The sequence below is a fragment of the Verruconis gallopava genome, assembly GCF_000836295.1.
Source record: "Verruconis gallopava strain CBS 43764 unplaced genomic scaffold supercont1.2, whole genome shotgun sequence".
Taxonomy (NCBI): Eukaryota; Fungi; Ascomycota; class Dothideomycetes; order Venturiales; family Sympoventuriaceae; genus Verruconis; species Verruconis gallopava.
The window spans coordinates 387,530-402,533 of NW_015622138.1; the positions used below are offsets into that span (position 1 = coordinate 387,530).

Sequence of the window (15,004 nt, forward strand, 5' to 3'; positions counted from 1 at the left end):
CGTGTGTAGACTGTAGTACGTCATGAAGGACAAGATTTTGTCAGGTGACTATAAATGTACGATTGGTTGGGAGATTGCGCGTTGGGCCCGTTTCGTGTATGTAGCTAACGACTTATCCAGAGCTCTCCTCGTTTCTCCACCAACGCTGCTTCAGTGCTCGGGTGACTGTCCCCGCGATTTCTTATATCTCCCAATCACAGTCATCTATGCGTGATAATTCGAACTGAAAATACCATGCCATGTTATGGCTCACGCTCGATCATAAGAGCCATGTCCTCCAGTGTGTCACGGATCGCATTCTTGTAGCTGAGCAACGATGATCAAGGCTATATTTTATGCGCGCTTCCATCATGAGAGAGGCAACATAATTGCTCACCAAGTCCCACCTGGTTCCATCGCGGCACCGGCGGCAGCATCATGGAGCGAAAAATTACCTGCGCATGCCTCTAGTGACGAATACCCACTCTTCGACTTCTCAGCCGTCGACAAGTTCCTGATTCCGCGACAGGAGTTCTGCGACCGCTTAGTCACCATATGTACGAATCACTACAGGATCATAGGACATCCTGTGTGCATACAGAGCCCGAAGTATTACCGCAATGAGTTTATCTTCAACCTAGCGATTGTGCTCGATGAGGATGCCGAATTCTCGGCATACACCAGCATCGTGCGCAAGCTCGCGCGCATCTTGAGACAGCTGGAGGAGCAAAGCCAGTTTCTTAGCAAAGAGGAGGAGGATGCAATTGTGGATATGGGTGGGAGTATAGGCAGTCTTGGAAAGGCCTCTGCGATCGGGACTATGGAAGAGAGTGGTGAGCTGGAAAAACTTCCACTTCTAGACGAGCTGAGTGCAGGGGAGCAAGAGATGACGGGGAGTGGGCTTTCAGAAGCGTATGAGAAGGAGCAAGAGAAAAAAGTTTACGCACTCTGCGAAATGATAATGGAAGACTTAAACAATTATTGCGAGTGCATGATACCAATAGGTATTTCCCAAAGTCTAACGAAGACACGTATGACAGCACTGACAAGTTTGCACGTAGATTCTTCTAATACAATCAACCTCAAGCTCTTTCCCACTCGCCCTACACCAGCACCTGTCTACGCATGGCATGTCCCTCTATCGACGGTTGAGCTCAGTACTATAGCTCAGTCATCGGATCTGACCCTCACACGCATCATACCATACATAGACGGCGTAGCGAGCGTGTCGCAAATCTCGCAATTAGCAGACACAGACCTCGGTCTTACAAGGAAAGCTATCCAGCATCTTCTCTACTACGGCTGCGTCCTGCTTCTCGACATTTTCCAGTTCGGCGCGGTATACGCACCAACGCCGGAGATGAGTGCCTTCATCGAAGACGACGAGGCTCAAGAGGAGGCTGTTCGATACGTTTGCATGGGAACCTATCGGAAACTGAAAGAGAATGAGATGACCGGTTCTGGAGGGAAGGAAGAATGGGGGTGGCGGAGCCAGGAAATCGGCGTCGACAAGGCGAAACTAGTGCATCTGTACACGACACTCAAGCAGGGTCAGACGCTCAAGCATTGGTGTCTGGAAAACGCAGTTTTGATCTCAGGCATCGATGTGAGACGGTTCATCACCTTCGGCATCATCAAGGGCTTTCTCTACCGCGTTCACAAATACGTGATTGCACCAAGTGTCGTCGGAGGCAGTCTTACGTCTCTGTCCCAGCACACAAACAAGCGTGTTGACTTCGCCAACCATAACGGCCATCTCCACGACGTCGAAAACGAAGTTGTGGATCGTCGCTACAGCGTGGGCATGCACAGAGAACCAGACGTACGACACTCCGTGGGTGGCTTCTACAGCAGAAGACCAAGCATCGATGGTGAGATGGGTGATGTCTCACAGCAGAAGGAAGACAGACTACCTTTAGCCAGATATCTGGACGGTCTGCACTGTTTGGACGAGGTATGCACGGAGCTCGGCATGAGTGAGAAGAGAGTGTTGGAGAAGATGAAGGCTGCATTTGGTGAGGTGTATGTGGTACATCGGTGAATTCCCACGCCGCTGAGCATACCCGAATTTCTGGGGACAAGCTGCTCTCGTTCTTTGGCAGGGGTTTCACATGAAGACGCTGCCTTGGGCAATTGTATAGAGCTCATGCCATGTGTTTCATATTGTGTAGCCATGGCGCTTCTATTCTGATCTGAAGCGAGCCGTAAGGGCTTTAAGTCCAAGCCATTGCATGAGGAGAGCGACGAAGCCATCGGTGTGGGGGAGAGCAGCAATCGCATTGCTATCGGTTTGGATATTGCGACCGTAAGAAGCACGTTGCAGAAGCGAAAAAAAAAAGTCATGACGGCAACGAAGATTCAACAAGACAAAGAACAATGGTCTAGTTGCCTCGGTGACGAGAAGACCCCCTGACCGAGCGTACGTTTGGTTGGACTGTTGTTCTGCCTGTCGTGGCCAAAAACCAAGAAGCAAATGAAGGAGAGCTCTTTTACTTCTACGTGAGGACAGAGAAGATGCCCGAGATGATGTGAAGAGAACGAAAGCAACGTTGACGAGAATTATAATGTAATTTCTGAACCTCTCTATCCAAGAGCCCCAATGTTTGTTCCGAAAACCAAACCTGCGCGCACCCTTCACCGAAAAACGAAATAAATAAATAAATAAATAAAAAAGTAAGAATAAAAAAAAATTAAGAAAACATTGCGCTCGATTCCCTCCACTACGTGCCCGTTGAATGGGTATCTTAAAAGACAGATGATGCAAGATATGGCCAAGTTCACAATCATATAACGATAGACATCCCATGTCGAGCCCATTACCAGCATGCGCGTAACATTAAAGAATAAACCTGTGTGCATAAGTGTTCGGGTCTTTTTCGCTTTCGTCAAAGTCTCGTGAGGGTGGTTTCGTCAAAGTCGTACATCCCGCAGATGAAATACAACCGTAGCTAATAAAAAAAAAAAAAAAAAAAAAAAAGGAAACGAAAGGAAAAGAAAAGAAAAGAGAAATGGTGAGTTTTGCGAGACGTTGCCGCCCAGCCCCGTGTATGTGTACCGTTTGGAGGCGCGAGCCGCCGGATGCTTGCGATTAGATTTTTTTTTTCTTTACGATGGTAATAGATGTTGCCGACAAATGTTTCTTGTCGTCGCGCATTCTTGCAAGGCCGGGAACCGAAAATGCTGTGCCGAGAAAAGAGGTTTGGTCTTCGAGGTCTGTGGGACGGAATCAATTGCGTGGATTCGTTTTCCGTGTTCGTACCCGGATAGAAAAAAAAAAATAAAAACGACGGGGGGGGGGAATTGGCTGGAAAATGAGGAGGATGTTTGCGCGCGCCAACTAGACGCTGATTGTTCTGCGCACTGGGCAATCCGGTTTCTGCGCGTAGCAGATCATCAGTTTGAGATTGGTGCTGTTCTTCTCGCACTCGCGGACGAGCGAGTCATCCATCCAGATGCTCTTCGTTAGGTCGCCATCGGGCAAGATGAGACTTTCGTAGCAACGCGAGTACCACCATCTGCCGACTTTGGAGACCATCTTTGTAACTCCCTCGTCGCCAGCTTGACCCTGCGACAAGAAAAGGTCACCGAAAGATGGCAAGTCTTCATCCATCTTCTTACTGCTCGAGCCGTTGCTGCTCTCAACGCTGGCGCTGTTAGGTTCCTCGCCGTTCTCATCACGCGAACCAGGAATACGTCCAGCCGCCGGAATGCCAACGATGCATCGATTGAGGTTCTCGAAGCCGCGTCGGTAAAGCAGGCGCTGGAAAGTATCGCTGAGTGGCTTGAGGCTGATGCTTGAGTCCTCTGCCTGAATTCGAGTCTTAAGACCCCGAAGAGCGGCGCGTGCTCGTGAGCCCATGTTCATCATGTCCATGTCTAACGCGCTGATCTCAAGGTATCCTCCAGGACGAAGGACACGCTTGCATTCAAAGATAGCACTCTTGTAGGTCGACTCAGGCGAGGCAACAGGGAAGCGGAACACGACTGCGGCAAAGAAGCCCTTTGGAAACGGGAATGGGTCGCGTAATGATGGATGGTGGATATGCCGATGGTTCGGCAACGACTGAATCGGACTTGCGGTGTCTGGGGAGCGCTCCGAAGTCTCTGCCGGGTCCGTTCCGAGGTTGTAGACCGATGCGTTTGGATAATTGAGAGCGACATAAAACGACCAATCTTTGCCCAAGCCGTCGAGAATAAGGACGCGATTCTCAACACGGGTGTTCAGTTCTAGATGAGCCGGGCTGAAGAGCACACGTCCAAAGGACAGCCATTTGCTTGTCATGAGAGCTCCAAAGCGCAGGTTGGCAAGGTTCTCAAAGCCCATGTATTCTGTCTCTGCTCGCTCCATAGCCCTACTATCTCGACCAGACGAGGCAGGCCTGGAAGTTGTATGCTTTGTCGACGACGGTGTTGCACCTTTCTGCAACGATTGTGGACGAATCGTGGCGGGAAGGCTGTATCTTCCATTCGTGCTCGTGCTAAGGCGTCCGCTGGAGGGATCGATGATGCTCAGATTTCGTTCTCCGTAGCTGCCAACGAAGTCAGACATTCGGAATGGTGAGTGAGGCGTGCCGGCGGATGAGAGCGAGGATACAACACGCGAATCGTGTATAGATGGAATACGTATTTGCTGAGCAATAGAGGCTAGCGTTGGTGCTCTTGGTACGCTTGGTGAGCTCTCGGCAGCTTGATCGGCAGGCGCAGTTGATGGCCTGTGAACATGCGCAGCATCTTTTGGAGAGAAATCGGCATAGTGGAAAGGGGCACCAAGTGAGGATCCGGTCATGGGCGTCTTTGGAGTCTTTGGCGTCTTCGAAGAGCTACCCAAAAGCATCTCGTCGATGTCATTGTACTCGTCCCATACCTCGTCGTCAGAAAATGGCGCATCGGGAGCAGGTATGACCGCCGTGGTTGCCATGATGTTAAGAAAAGCAGAGTTACTGGAGCTGGTTGACTGCTCGGAGTTTTTCCGTGGCTGGAATGACATGAAGCCCGAAGGAGGGCTGAAAGCAAGATTTTCGGACGGCGTCTGGATCCCTTTCGTTGCTGATGCCAAAGCAAGGTCCGACAGAGTCGAAAAATTTGCTTGCACACTCTCAGGACTCGACATGCCGGGGGAAAATGAGCCATTCCTGAATGCAGGAGAAGGCTGGGTTGGTTGAAACGGTCTCGAGAAGGAGTTATCAGGTAGCTTTCGCTCTCGGTCATGGTTCGGAACCACACGTGGTATACGACCGACTGGAGCCAGGCGGGTCGGTCGTGGCTGACGAGAGACAGGCGTCGACGTAAAGAGGTTCGAATGTTCTGTCGGTAATTTGGGCAACGGCTGCTGAGGTTCGGGTAGCCGATTGACTCCCGGCTTGAGCACTACCTTTGGAGACGCAGTTTTTGCCGAGCCAGCGTAGGCTGAATGCAATCGGGGTGGCTCCGGGAGAAGTATAGAGTTGCCATGCCGTGGGACCGCCTTACCTGCTCTCCGAACACGAAGCTTCATTTCGGTTTCTGAATTTGAACCATCTTCTGGCGTGCTGCCTTCAGCTTCTTGCATGATTTTCTCAAGTTCAGATGCGTCTATTTTCCCTGATGATCCGAGCATAGCATATGGGGCAATGTATCTCTGGCCGGTCGATGGACGAGGTATGTGAGCCTGATCGCTCCCTGGCGCTGGTGTGGCCAGTCGACCGGGTGATTTGGAACGCTGAAAGAAACTCAGCTTGCTTGATTGCTTCACGGTCGGAGGAGGCTCGCTGACACTGTTTCCAACATTGTCTAGATCGGCTTCCGAATCATTACCCGTGAGTTGTCTCAAATCCGACGACTGGCTTCCTGTCCGATTTTGATTGTTCGAATATATGCCCGCTCTTTGAACAGTAGCAAGTGCTTTGCTACCCAGAAAGGATTTCCGAGAGGCTCTCCGGGAGCCGATGCTCGATAGGGGTGCTGAAGAGCCCTTGCCTTCTTTCTGCGCCTTTGCCGAAGTGTCATGCTTCACAGATAAGCTTGAAATCAGAGGGTCAGACATGGGCGATGGTAAGAGCGTCGGTCGTTTGGGAGGCTCGAGGGAGCTGGCAGAAGAATTCCAAGACGGGGCCACAAATTGGACACCTCGTGTCGCATCTTCAGACGTTTGCGATACCTCTGACTGGCTTCTCTCCACGGCGGGTCGTGAAACTTGCCCGCCACGAATGGGAATTGGCTTCTCGCGCTCTGCCAGGAAGTCTTCAAAGTCGGAACTCGATCCATTCTTGCTTCCAAAGCTGCTCTTGCGACTGTATATGGGTCCTGTCCCAATGGCACTATCGGCGCTAGGGGATCGACCGATGCTAGGAGCACGAGAGCTGCTCGTCGTGCTACCACTCCGACCACCAAAGGCAAATCGTCCATACCCCTCGTGGCCGGTTCCGGCAGCCGGACCCTTTCTTGCCTTCTTCTCTTTTGATGCGTTCAAAGTTCCTTGCTCATTCTTGTTCTTTTTGGAGAAGAAGCCAAATCGAGAAAAGGACTTCGAGCTGAGAGATGGCGAAGGTTTCGTCTTTGACACGCTTTCGTTCTCACTCAAAACATCGGGCGTAAAGCCTCGAGATGGAGCCGTAGTTCTCGGCGACATTGTTGAGCTATGACTGGGACTTGGTGACACAGTTCTGGCTCTAGGAAGCCCAAAGCGTGATCTGCCGGTGTCAATCGAGAGTGATCCTACGGCGCGTTTGCTTTCGGCGGATGACTGTCGCTTGTGCATTGCAATTGGCAAGCTTGTCATGTTACTTTGCACCACAGCAGATTTCTCCTGCAAAATGAACTCCGGTGCTCCATCTCTGCTTGGACGAAGAGGGACTGGGCCACCGTGCGAGTTTTTCCGAGGCGAAGAGTCAACAAGATGGGCGAATTCAGGCATGATTTGTTCCTTTGCAACGGAGGAGGCTTCATCGCGCATTGACTTTGTATCAGAGCTGCCCCTCCTGTGATGGGGCGAAGTGGGAAGCTGAGGCGGAGGACTTGGGGCAGTAGCAGGCAATGGTTTGAACTTGGAGGTAGGTTTGGATCGGTTGGCTTCTCCACCACGAAGGGTTGATGTAGATGATGACGACGACTCTCGAACGGGTGCGAGACTACGTGTCGCAGTGGGCTCTCTCTGCTCTCCAGTGACTGCGCGAGCAACCAGGGGACGGCTGCGGTTCGGACTAGCTTGTTTTGCTCCAGATGGTGCGGACGACAAGACGGTCGGGGACGCCGATGACATAGACGTCGGGGTGGAACTGATGCTGAATGGACCTGGTGAATACCCGGTGGAGGGAGTGGACGACAAGGCATAGAGAGGCGTTGGATGGGGTAGATCGCTCGCGCTTAGTCCGGGCGCTGCTAAAACATATCGATTCAGGTTGATGATATCATCCGAAGAGTCCCTGGGTGACTGTGGAGGAGACACAGGTGGCATGGCGATCCCCAAAACAGCGTCGGGATAGGGATCTTTGTACACTTGGTCAGGGCGATCCATGGCTTCCCGTGACGACAATGAGTCCGGCGAGGCTCGTTGATTCTGCTTGCCGACATTCGAATGTTTCCGTCTCAGCCGCCGTGATCTTGGGCTGTCTGTCGTGGAGGCTGATGAACCTGAGACTAGAGAAGGAGTTCGTGCCGGCTCAGAAATCTGAGCCCGAGATGTTGAACGAGAACTGACTCCTGGTCGGGAAGCACTCGGGTGTTTCGACCGAGAACGTGATGCAGGCTGTTCAAGCTCCTTGCGCAATTCTTGGCCAGCCAGTCGACGAATACCGTCGACAGGAGGGGATTTCGAGTTCACGCTTGGCACCTCAGCGCCTTGCTTGACGTGAGTTCTCTTCTTGACCAGCTTCGAGGGCGAGGCGGTCGCGAGGGTGGATGACGACGTCGAAACAGCAGTCCTTGTTGGCAGCCGGCTGGACGTTCTTTGCGTGAAGTCTACCGCTGGGGAAAGCACCCTGTTGGAACCGCCATTGTGCGGCCTGGGTAGTGCCATAACGGCTGCTTGCGTTCTGGAACTGCGATGCGCACGCGGTGTGCGGCTAACATACGACCGTCTAAACTTAATAGATGAATCATAGAGAACCCATTAAACCATTGACCCTATCTAAGAGACGGTCAGCGACGGGAACCTTCTGGCTCGAGGGCTCGTTCTCAGCCGACGTGTGAAGCATCGAAAAGGATTTGTTGCGTGGAAATGACCTCGTACCTTTTCGTGGTCAGCCGCAGGGTACACAGTTCAGCCTTGGTGGAAGCGCGTGCAACGACAGGACGATGAACGATCGATTACTTCAGCTGGCAAGAAAGGCTGTCTCGGACAAGCTTAGGTGACTCTCTGGCTGAGAAGGGCGCGCGCTCGAAGTATATCGGGACTGTCAAGACTCGATTTCGTCTTCTCTTCGAGCTGATGGACAAGTCACAAGCACAGCCACAGAGTCGGGTGGGCCGAGAGGTGGTGAGATGCAAGACCAGCGCAGGAGTGCAGCAGCATAGCATTTAATGCTGCACGCCGTAGACCGAGAAGACGCAGCGACCGGAAACGGCGTCCAAAGGTGAAAACGGCTGCGAAACCTTGAGATAGATGACAGCTCGATATCAGCGCGAGCGACGTCCGCATGGGTGTGGGGGAGCATTTCTTTAACCCGTCGCTTGCCGTTCACGCCGTGGGCGGGACAGTCAGCCTGGGATCCTAGCGCTGGCGCCGTCGATGCGCAGGGCTTGCGGGAAGTCTACGCGGCCCTGGCAGCACATTGGAGGCGCCTTCGTCTCGATCCTCGCCAGTCAAGGCCGGGCTCCTGTGCGGATCGCGACCGAGTCGCTCTTCGCCGTCCGCCTGGCACGTCCGGTACGGTACGAAAGAGCCTATGCCGGCGCAGCCTCGACAGCCTGATGAGCGACGACTGAGCCCGTTCGCAGGTGGGCGTCGACCTGAAGGAGTGCCTTGCGCCGTTGCCGACCAAGTCAAACCGTGCCCCGCTGCGCGCGAACTTGGAGGCGTCCAGTCTCGTGCCAGAGTCGGCTCTTTGGCGCCCCATTGGCCACGAGCGCTCGTCCGTCCAAGAAGCCTCGGGGGGGGGGGGGGGGGGGGGGGGGGGGGGGCCTCAGGCGGGGAGGGAGGGAATCGGTGCGGAGCGCACATCCAGCCCAAGCACCGCGGTGGCACCACGGCAAGCTGCGCGCAGAGCAAACCGCCGCTCTCGGCCCTCGTCCCCCCCCAGGCCGTGGGCTCGAATCGCTGCGAGTCCTTCTTGCGACAGCCATGCATGCATGTTTCCATGCGGCGACGGAGTTCCCACGGCCAGGAGGGAAAGAGACCTGTTCCTTGTCGCGCTGGAGGCGGAGATACGTGCATGTCTTGGGGCGTCTGCAAATGGCGAGCGTCATGACGGCGCCTACCGACACCGCGATCGAGTCCCTCCTTGCGGAGCACGCAATGAAAGGACGGCCCCTTCGACATGTTGCAAGCGCTAGGCCAGAAGCAAACCATCTCTCCAGCTCTGCTGAGCCCGAGCTCTGCGAGGTCACATGTGCAATACAGATCGGCTGGACGTCCAGCGAGTTGCAGCTCTCTCTTGCTCCTGGAGCATCCAATTGTTCAGGAAACGAGCCCTCGCCTTCCAATCGCGACGAGCGAGCCAGTCCGGCGTCTGGCTGGTCCTTGTGTCCACCGACAAGACGACGGCAGGGGTGGGCACGTTCGGCGTGATCGAATTTCGAGACTGCAGCCGGGTCTCTGACCGCCAGCTTGCAGGCATGATTTGGGATCTTTCTTCTGCGAGACGGGCAGTGGCCAAAGGGTCCTGTTAAACCGTCGGACAGCCGTGTGCAGTCCAGATCCGCAGCATCCCGGACAGCGATTGCGATTCTTCCTGGACCTGTCGTGGGATGGCCGTGGGCGATTGGCGTCCAGGCCACTGGGTTCCGCGCCACCTGTGTACGAAAGGCCGCTGGGGTCGTGGCTCAGCTCGATCCCGCTTTGTCCGGTGCCCGTCACGGGCTGCCCGACGTGCTATTTTGTCCTGTCCTGCTCAGCGGCCCTTTTGGCCTGGCATCGCGACGTGGAAGCAAATCCACTTTCGACACGTTTTTTTTTGGAGGCAAAAATAAGAGCCCTTTGGTTCCGCAAGGCCCGTCCCTGGGTTGCCGCAGTGGTTCTGCCATTGACAAACGGCAGTTTTGCACCCGCAGAGCCCACCACCTCTACCACCACGCCCCCCATTCGCCAAAGTGTGGAGTCACTTGGCTCTTGCGCTCCTCCTATCGATAGGCCGTGGTGTGAAGACAAACTCCCCCAGTGTGACGAGAAAATAGTCCGAGTGTGACGAAGCCGCATAGCGTGTCGGTCATGTGAGGGGCTGATCCAGGGAGCCTTCGCGTCCGCACGCCGCTGGTTGCACCCGAGCGTGGCAAGCCGGGCCCGACAGTTGGCGGTGGCCTCGCACAGGCACGGCCGCTTCGTTACGTGAGCCGCCAGCTCCACGCCCAGCAGCTCCGGAAACAAAGAGAGAAAACACCTTTGTCCTTCGCTGCGTTCTTCCCGTCCGCGGCCGCGCTGAAAGGCGACGCCCTGCCGGCCCGGCGGAGTCCAATTTGGACTGCCCAGCGCGGCCCAGCGAATCACGTCGCAGAGCTGCGTCTTCACCATCTTACTCGTCCTCAGCGTGCATCGGCTTCATTCTCCATGTCTCGCCTACCGTCCTGGTCCAACGTCCACAACTGCTCTGTGCCCGGTCCTCACCCGTCGGATGGTTAGCCTTTGCACCTCCGTCCGCCGCGGGTAGCGCCTGGGAGGACCGTTTTCCGCCCGCTTTCTTGCCCGCTTCTGGACGGTGCGAAGGGTTCGTGTCCGACCCGTCGCCACTCACAACCTGCAGGCATGACCAAGGTGCGCGTTGGTCTTTGCACCGCCGTTGACGCCGTTACGATCACACAATGGGAGGCAAAGCAGAAACCAAAGATGCAGTCGCAAAGACGGAATTGATTTTTGTGATACGAGAGCGCTGACTTGCATACATTCGACACACGGAGCATGCGTCATGCAGTTTGAAAGCTGCAAGATCCTGCAATCGCACAAAGTGGAGATACGCCCCCGGCTTGAAGAATCCGTCCTTTTCCCCTCTGGTCTGAATAGCCATCTCGTGATCCATATGTTGCGTGCATGTGAGCACAGATCCACGCCTCTAAGCGCCACACTCTCCTCGCCCGAGAGCCCAAGCCGAGTGTGAAGGAAACGTCGAAATGAGTGTCAAAAAGGCCATTGGCGCGAATCGAGACCGGAAGACCTGGGAGCGTCTTCGCTGTCATTCGCAAGAATACTGGATACAGCATAACAATACACGGATATGAAGTGTGCCTTGCTTATTGACGTCCGAAACACCACCACAGTCAAGCAATGAGCACTGGCAGCGCCTCTGATCTTCTCGTACATTTCCCGCCTCGTGCTTATCCTCAGTGCAAGTGCGCATGATCCTCATCAAAATTTAATTCGCCTCCACTGCAGCCATGACTGATGCGTGGATAGTCCCACTCGTAATAGCTTCATACACTTTGGAAATATGGCTTCCAATTGTCTTCTTCGGCCGAGTCGTCAACTGTGGCGTCTGCTCTTCTGGCTGAACGAAAGTTGGACAGTCCACTAAACCACGATGGAAAGGAATATCAAGCTCGCCGCGAACGAACCTGTAAAGTTCACCCGAACCTTGGCCAAGATAAGTTGGTGTGATCTCAACGTGACGCTGGAACATCTCCTGACGGCTCGACTCATACAATGATTGGAGCGTGTCGGAAAGCCTGTTCGTCCATGTCTCTATAGCCTCAAAGAACTCTGTCACGGAGCACGTTAATGCGGACAAACCCCTTAGTTCTCGTACGAGCGCAGCCGAAGCTGTTTCAGCCGTCTTCCGTGCACGCTCCGTCAGGTCGATAGTCGTTGTGGCATCCCACTCCTTGGCGAGACAATTCCAGACTACGGTGCTGATCTTGGACGACTCAGCCTCATTTCCACTAAGTTCGTCGACGATCCCTTTCGTCATTTCCGCAAATTTCGTGCGAGCAGTGGAAAGAAAGCGCTCTTGCAATACGCGCAAATCTAGAGCCTGGCAGACCATGACCAGATATGCGGCACACATCTGACTCAAAATATCAACAACATCCAATGTGTATCGTGCAGATACGAGGGCCAGTGAGTTGACTGCTTGGTTGTGCATCTCAGCACTCTGCACATGCGTTGATACCGGATTGGACAGAAAGGCAATTTCTGAGTAGTACGCGGCCATTGTAATGTCGATGCCCTTCGCCATGAAGCTGACGCTTGGATCATCGGCACATAAATTAGGTGGAAGACCCCGGTTCATTGCAGGATTGATAATCTCTGTTGTCTGTGCAAAGAGTAACTTCGCAATCATACTCAACGCAAGTCTCGCTTTCTCCATCGCGGAAGTAATAGAAGCGGCCTGGAAGTTGCCGCCATGACGAATATGGTTGCTGTTGATGTCAACCAGAGGATTATCGGTAGTCGAATTCAACTCGATGGCCACCTGCTCATTTGCAAGCATAAGATCCTCAAGCTGCGGACCGATCCACTGAGATGCTGTTCGGAAGGTATATCGACTAGTCCATGTTAGCAAGTTGTCCGGATGGCAAAGCAAAACAAACTCCAGCTACTTACTCCTGTGCTAGACCCTCTACTTCTACTTTCTTAGTGTCATTCACGCCTTGAGCTAGGCGCGAACCAGATAAGAATCCGAGAATGTTGGCTGCCGCCTCGATTTGACCTCTGTGGGGTCTCGTGCTGGCAATGAATGGGTGGAAAGACTCTGCGGTTCCCCTCATTGCTTCACAGCCCATGCCTGTGATGATCTGTGACAGCAAAGCAAGGTAATTACACTCGTATAGAGCTAACGACGCCACGCTAGCAGAGGCGGCGGTTCCATTGAGTAAGCCCAGGCCCTCTTTAGCTCCCAGAACGATTGGAGTCATGTTGATCATCCGGAGGGCTTCGTTAGATGAAACAACCTGGTATTTGCATTCGCTCGTCTTGATCTGTACGAAGATGTCTGGATTTCCCTGGAGAGCGCCCGCCAGATACGATAACGGAATCAAATCTCCACTGCATTTGGAATTAGTCAACGTCGGTCAATGCCAAATTTGATGCCTTACCTGGCTGATATGCTCCCTCTTTTCGGAATAATTGGTGTGATCTCATGTTCAAGGAACGTGATGATAGCCTGAACGACAGGCACTGACACAGCTGAGTGTCCTCGGATAATCGAATTGCAACGGGAAAGCATGAGGCCTCGTACCCAAGAAGTTGGCATTGCATTGCTGTTGACATCGCTAGCTGCACCCTGGAAACTGGCGATTTCCATTACATCATGCGATGTCAATATGGCAGAGTTTTGATGCTGCACTAGGCCCTTCTGCAATGATTTCAATTTATTGGTACGCACATCGGCGCTGCCGCCAAAGCCGGTGTTAACACCTACGGGTGTCAGGTCATTCTCCGCAGCATCGTTCTCGTTCTCGCTCAAGTCGCGCTCAGACGAGTCGTACTTACCGTAGACCATTTCCCCCTCGCGAAGACGCGTAGCAAGAAGATCAACACTGGCATTTATACATTCAATAACGCCTCCCCTGTCATCTAAACGTGGCTTCGCGTTGTAGCTGTGTCAATGTTAGCTTGCGCTTGACATTTTAAACCATAGACTTACTTTGCCACAGCAACTACACTTGGAATATCCAGAGACTTGCCATCAAGGATTACATCAGTCCCATTTCTTAAAGAATTCAGCCGTCGAAAGAGAGCTTGAACAAACTCCGCGTGCGGTCGTGTTGTCGGTACCCTTGCCGGCGAGGCGGCTCGGGTTTGGGGCGGAGTTGGCTCTCTTGCAAGCCCTAAGGGGTCTTTCCTGTGATCCTCTTTTGAACATTCATAGTTTCCATAGACATTTACTGGGGTAAATGATTGGGCTTCTGCTGTTTGTTGCATCAGTGGTGCGTCCGGTGGTACGGATATTGCTGACATCTCTGCTAGTGCCGAGGCGTCCTTCACGAGCGACATGAGCGAAGGTGTTTAGTTTCTAAGAAAGAATAGACTTCGGGACTTCACTCTTTAAAGATGGATTCAGCTTCTTTTCGAATAGAGGCTCCTTGAAAGGTCCGTCCTGGAGGATTCGACCTTGCTACAAAGGTCGTCGGATTCGAGACGTCGAAGCTCTTCCTTTGGTTCGAAAGCCTGTTTATATAGTCAAAGGCCAAAGCAAAACAAAACGGCCTCCGTGACTATAGGATTCAAGCAGCAGCGCAGGGGCAAGGGGACGATCAAGCGGACCAAGCGTCAAAGTGCGATTGAAGGAGGCAAAGCAAGGGAGATGGAGCAGAGCGGATCGCGAGGTGGCATATAAATCTTCCTGTCTAGATCAAGCGCAAGGCCATGCGCAACTGAGATCTGATCGAAGTTGTGATTGGTATGGATGTCATGCCCGGTTTGGAAATGCTCGTGTTAAGCGCCAGCAGTCACTAGGCTTTGGACACTCTGCGCCTTCCGCAACTGCTCACGCATGCATTGAATAAGCGAAGCGCTCGGCGGTGAATCAGGAAAGACGGCTTGACGCGATATCTGGAAGGAGCAGACGGCTGCGGAAGCGGCGTAGCTTCGAACTGCAGCGTGCGGCGTATCGGCCCGGTCCTGCATCTTGTTGTTGCAATACACCACACCTCCTTTGCCGTTGAAGCCTCTCCGCAAGACCGCAATAAATATCACCAATGTTTACGTGCGGAGAGCAACATTCTGGGACGGGAGACCGGGACCTTAACCAAAAGGATTGCAGTTGTGTTGCACAGCCGTCGTCCAAGCCTGGTTACGCTCTTCGCTTGAGGCGACATCCTTGATCCAACAACGGTCTTGCAGATGTTGGATCTAGTCCTTTGCATGTCAAGCTATCGCAAGCCGGCCTGAAGATACTTTTGGGTCCAAGCAAGAGTTACCCCTCGCCGCAACGCTTTTTGCTTTACAGACGCCGTGTCTGAC

General features: G+C 53.5%; 3 protein-coding genes across 3 annotated transcripts; 1 reads left to right on the forward strand and 2 right to left on the reverse strand.

Annotated features, from left to right (window-relative positions):
* Positions 1-122: 122 nt before the first annotated feature.
* PV09_00637 (uncharacterized protein) lies at positions 123-2,653 on the forward strand. Its single transcript, XM_016353404.1, has 2 exons — positions 123-983; positions 1,041-2,653. The coding sequence occupies exons 1-2, from the start codon at positions 317-319 to the stop codon at positions 2,018-2,020; spliced, it is 1,647 nt and encodes a 548-aa protein (XP_016218557.1). The 5' UTR covers positions 123-316; the 3' UTR covers positions 2,021-2,653.
* Positions 2,654-3,267: 614 nt separating this feature from the next.
* PV09_00638 (uncharacterized protein) lies at positions 3,268-8,319 on the reverse strand. The gene is made up of 2 exons (XM_016353405.1): positions 8,186-8,319; positions 3,268-8,083 (listed from the first exon to the last, which is right to left on the reverse strand). Exon 2 carries the CDS (start codon positions 7,970-7,972, stop codon positions 3,317-3,319), a length of 4,656 nt encoding a protein of 1,551 aa, XP_016218558.1. The 5' UTR covers positions 7,973-8,083; positions 8,186-8,319; the 3' UTR covers positions 3,268-3,316.
* Positions 8,320-11,371: 3,052 nt separating this feature from the next.
* On the reverse strand, positions 11,372-14,035 carry PV09_00639 (phenylalanine ammonia-lyase; the record flags this gene model as incomplete). The annotated part of the gene is made up of 5 exons (XM_016353406.1): positions 11,372-12,585; positions 12,644-13,084; positions 13,135-13,456; positions 13,532-13,638; positions 13,686-14,035. 5 exons carry the CDS (start codon positions 14,033-14,035, stop codon positions 11,457-11,459), a joined length of 2,349 nt encoding a protein of 782 aa, XP_016218559.1. The 3' UTR covers positions 11,372-11,456.
* Between the last annotated feature and the right edge of the window lie 969 nt (positions 14,036-15,004).

Coding starts and splice junctions, on each gene's coding strand:
- PV09_00637 (XM_016353404.1), top strand. CDS start 317: ATGATCAAGGCTATATTTTATGCGCGCTTCCATCATGAGAGAGGCAAC. Junction 984..1,040: donor CGAGTGCATGATACCAATAG/GTATTTCCCAAA, acceptor GTTTGCACGTAG/ATTCTTCTAATACAATCAAC.
- PV09_00638 (XM_016353405.1), bottom strand. CDS start 7,972: ATGGCACTACCCAGGCCGCACAATGGCGGTTCCAACAGGGTGCTTTCC.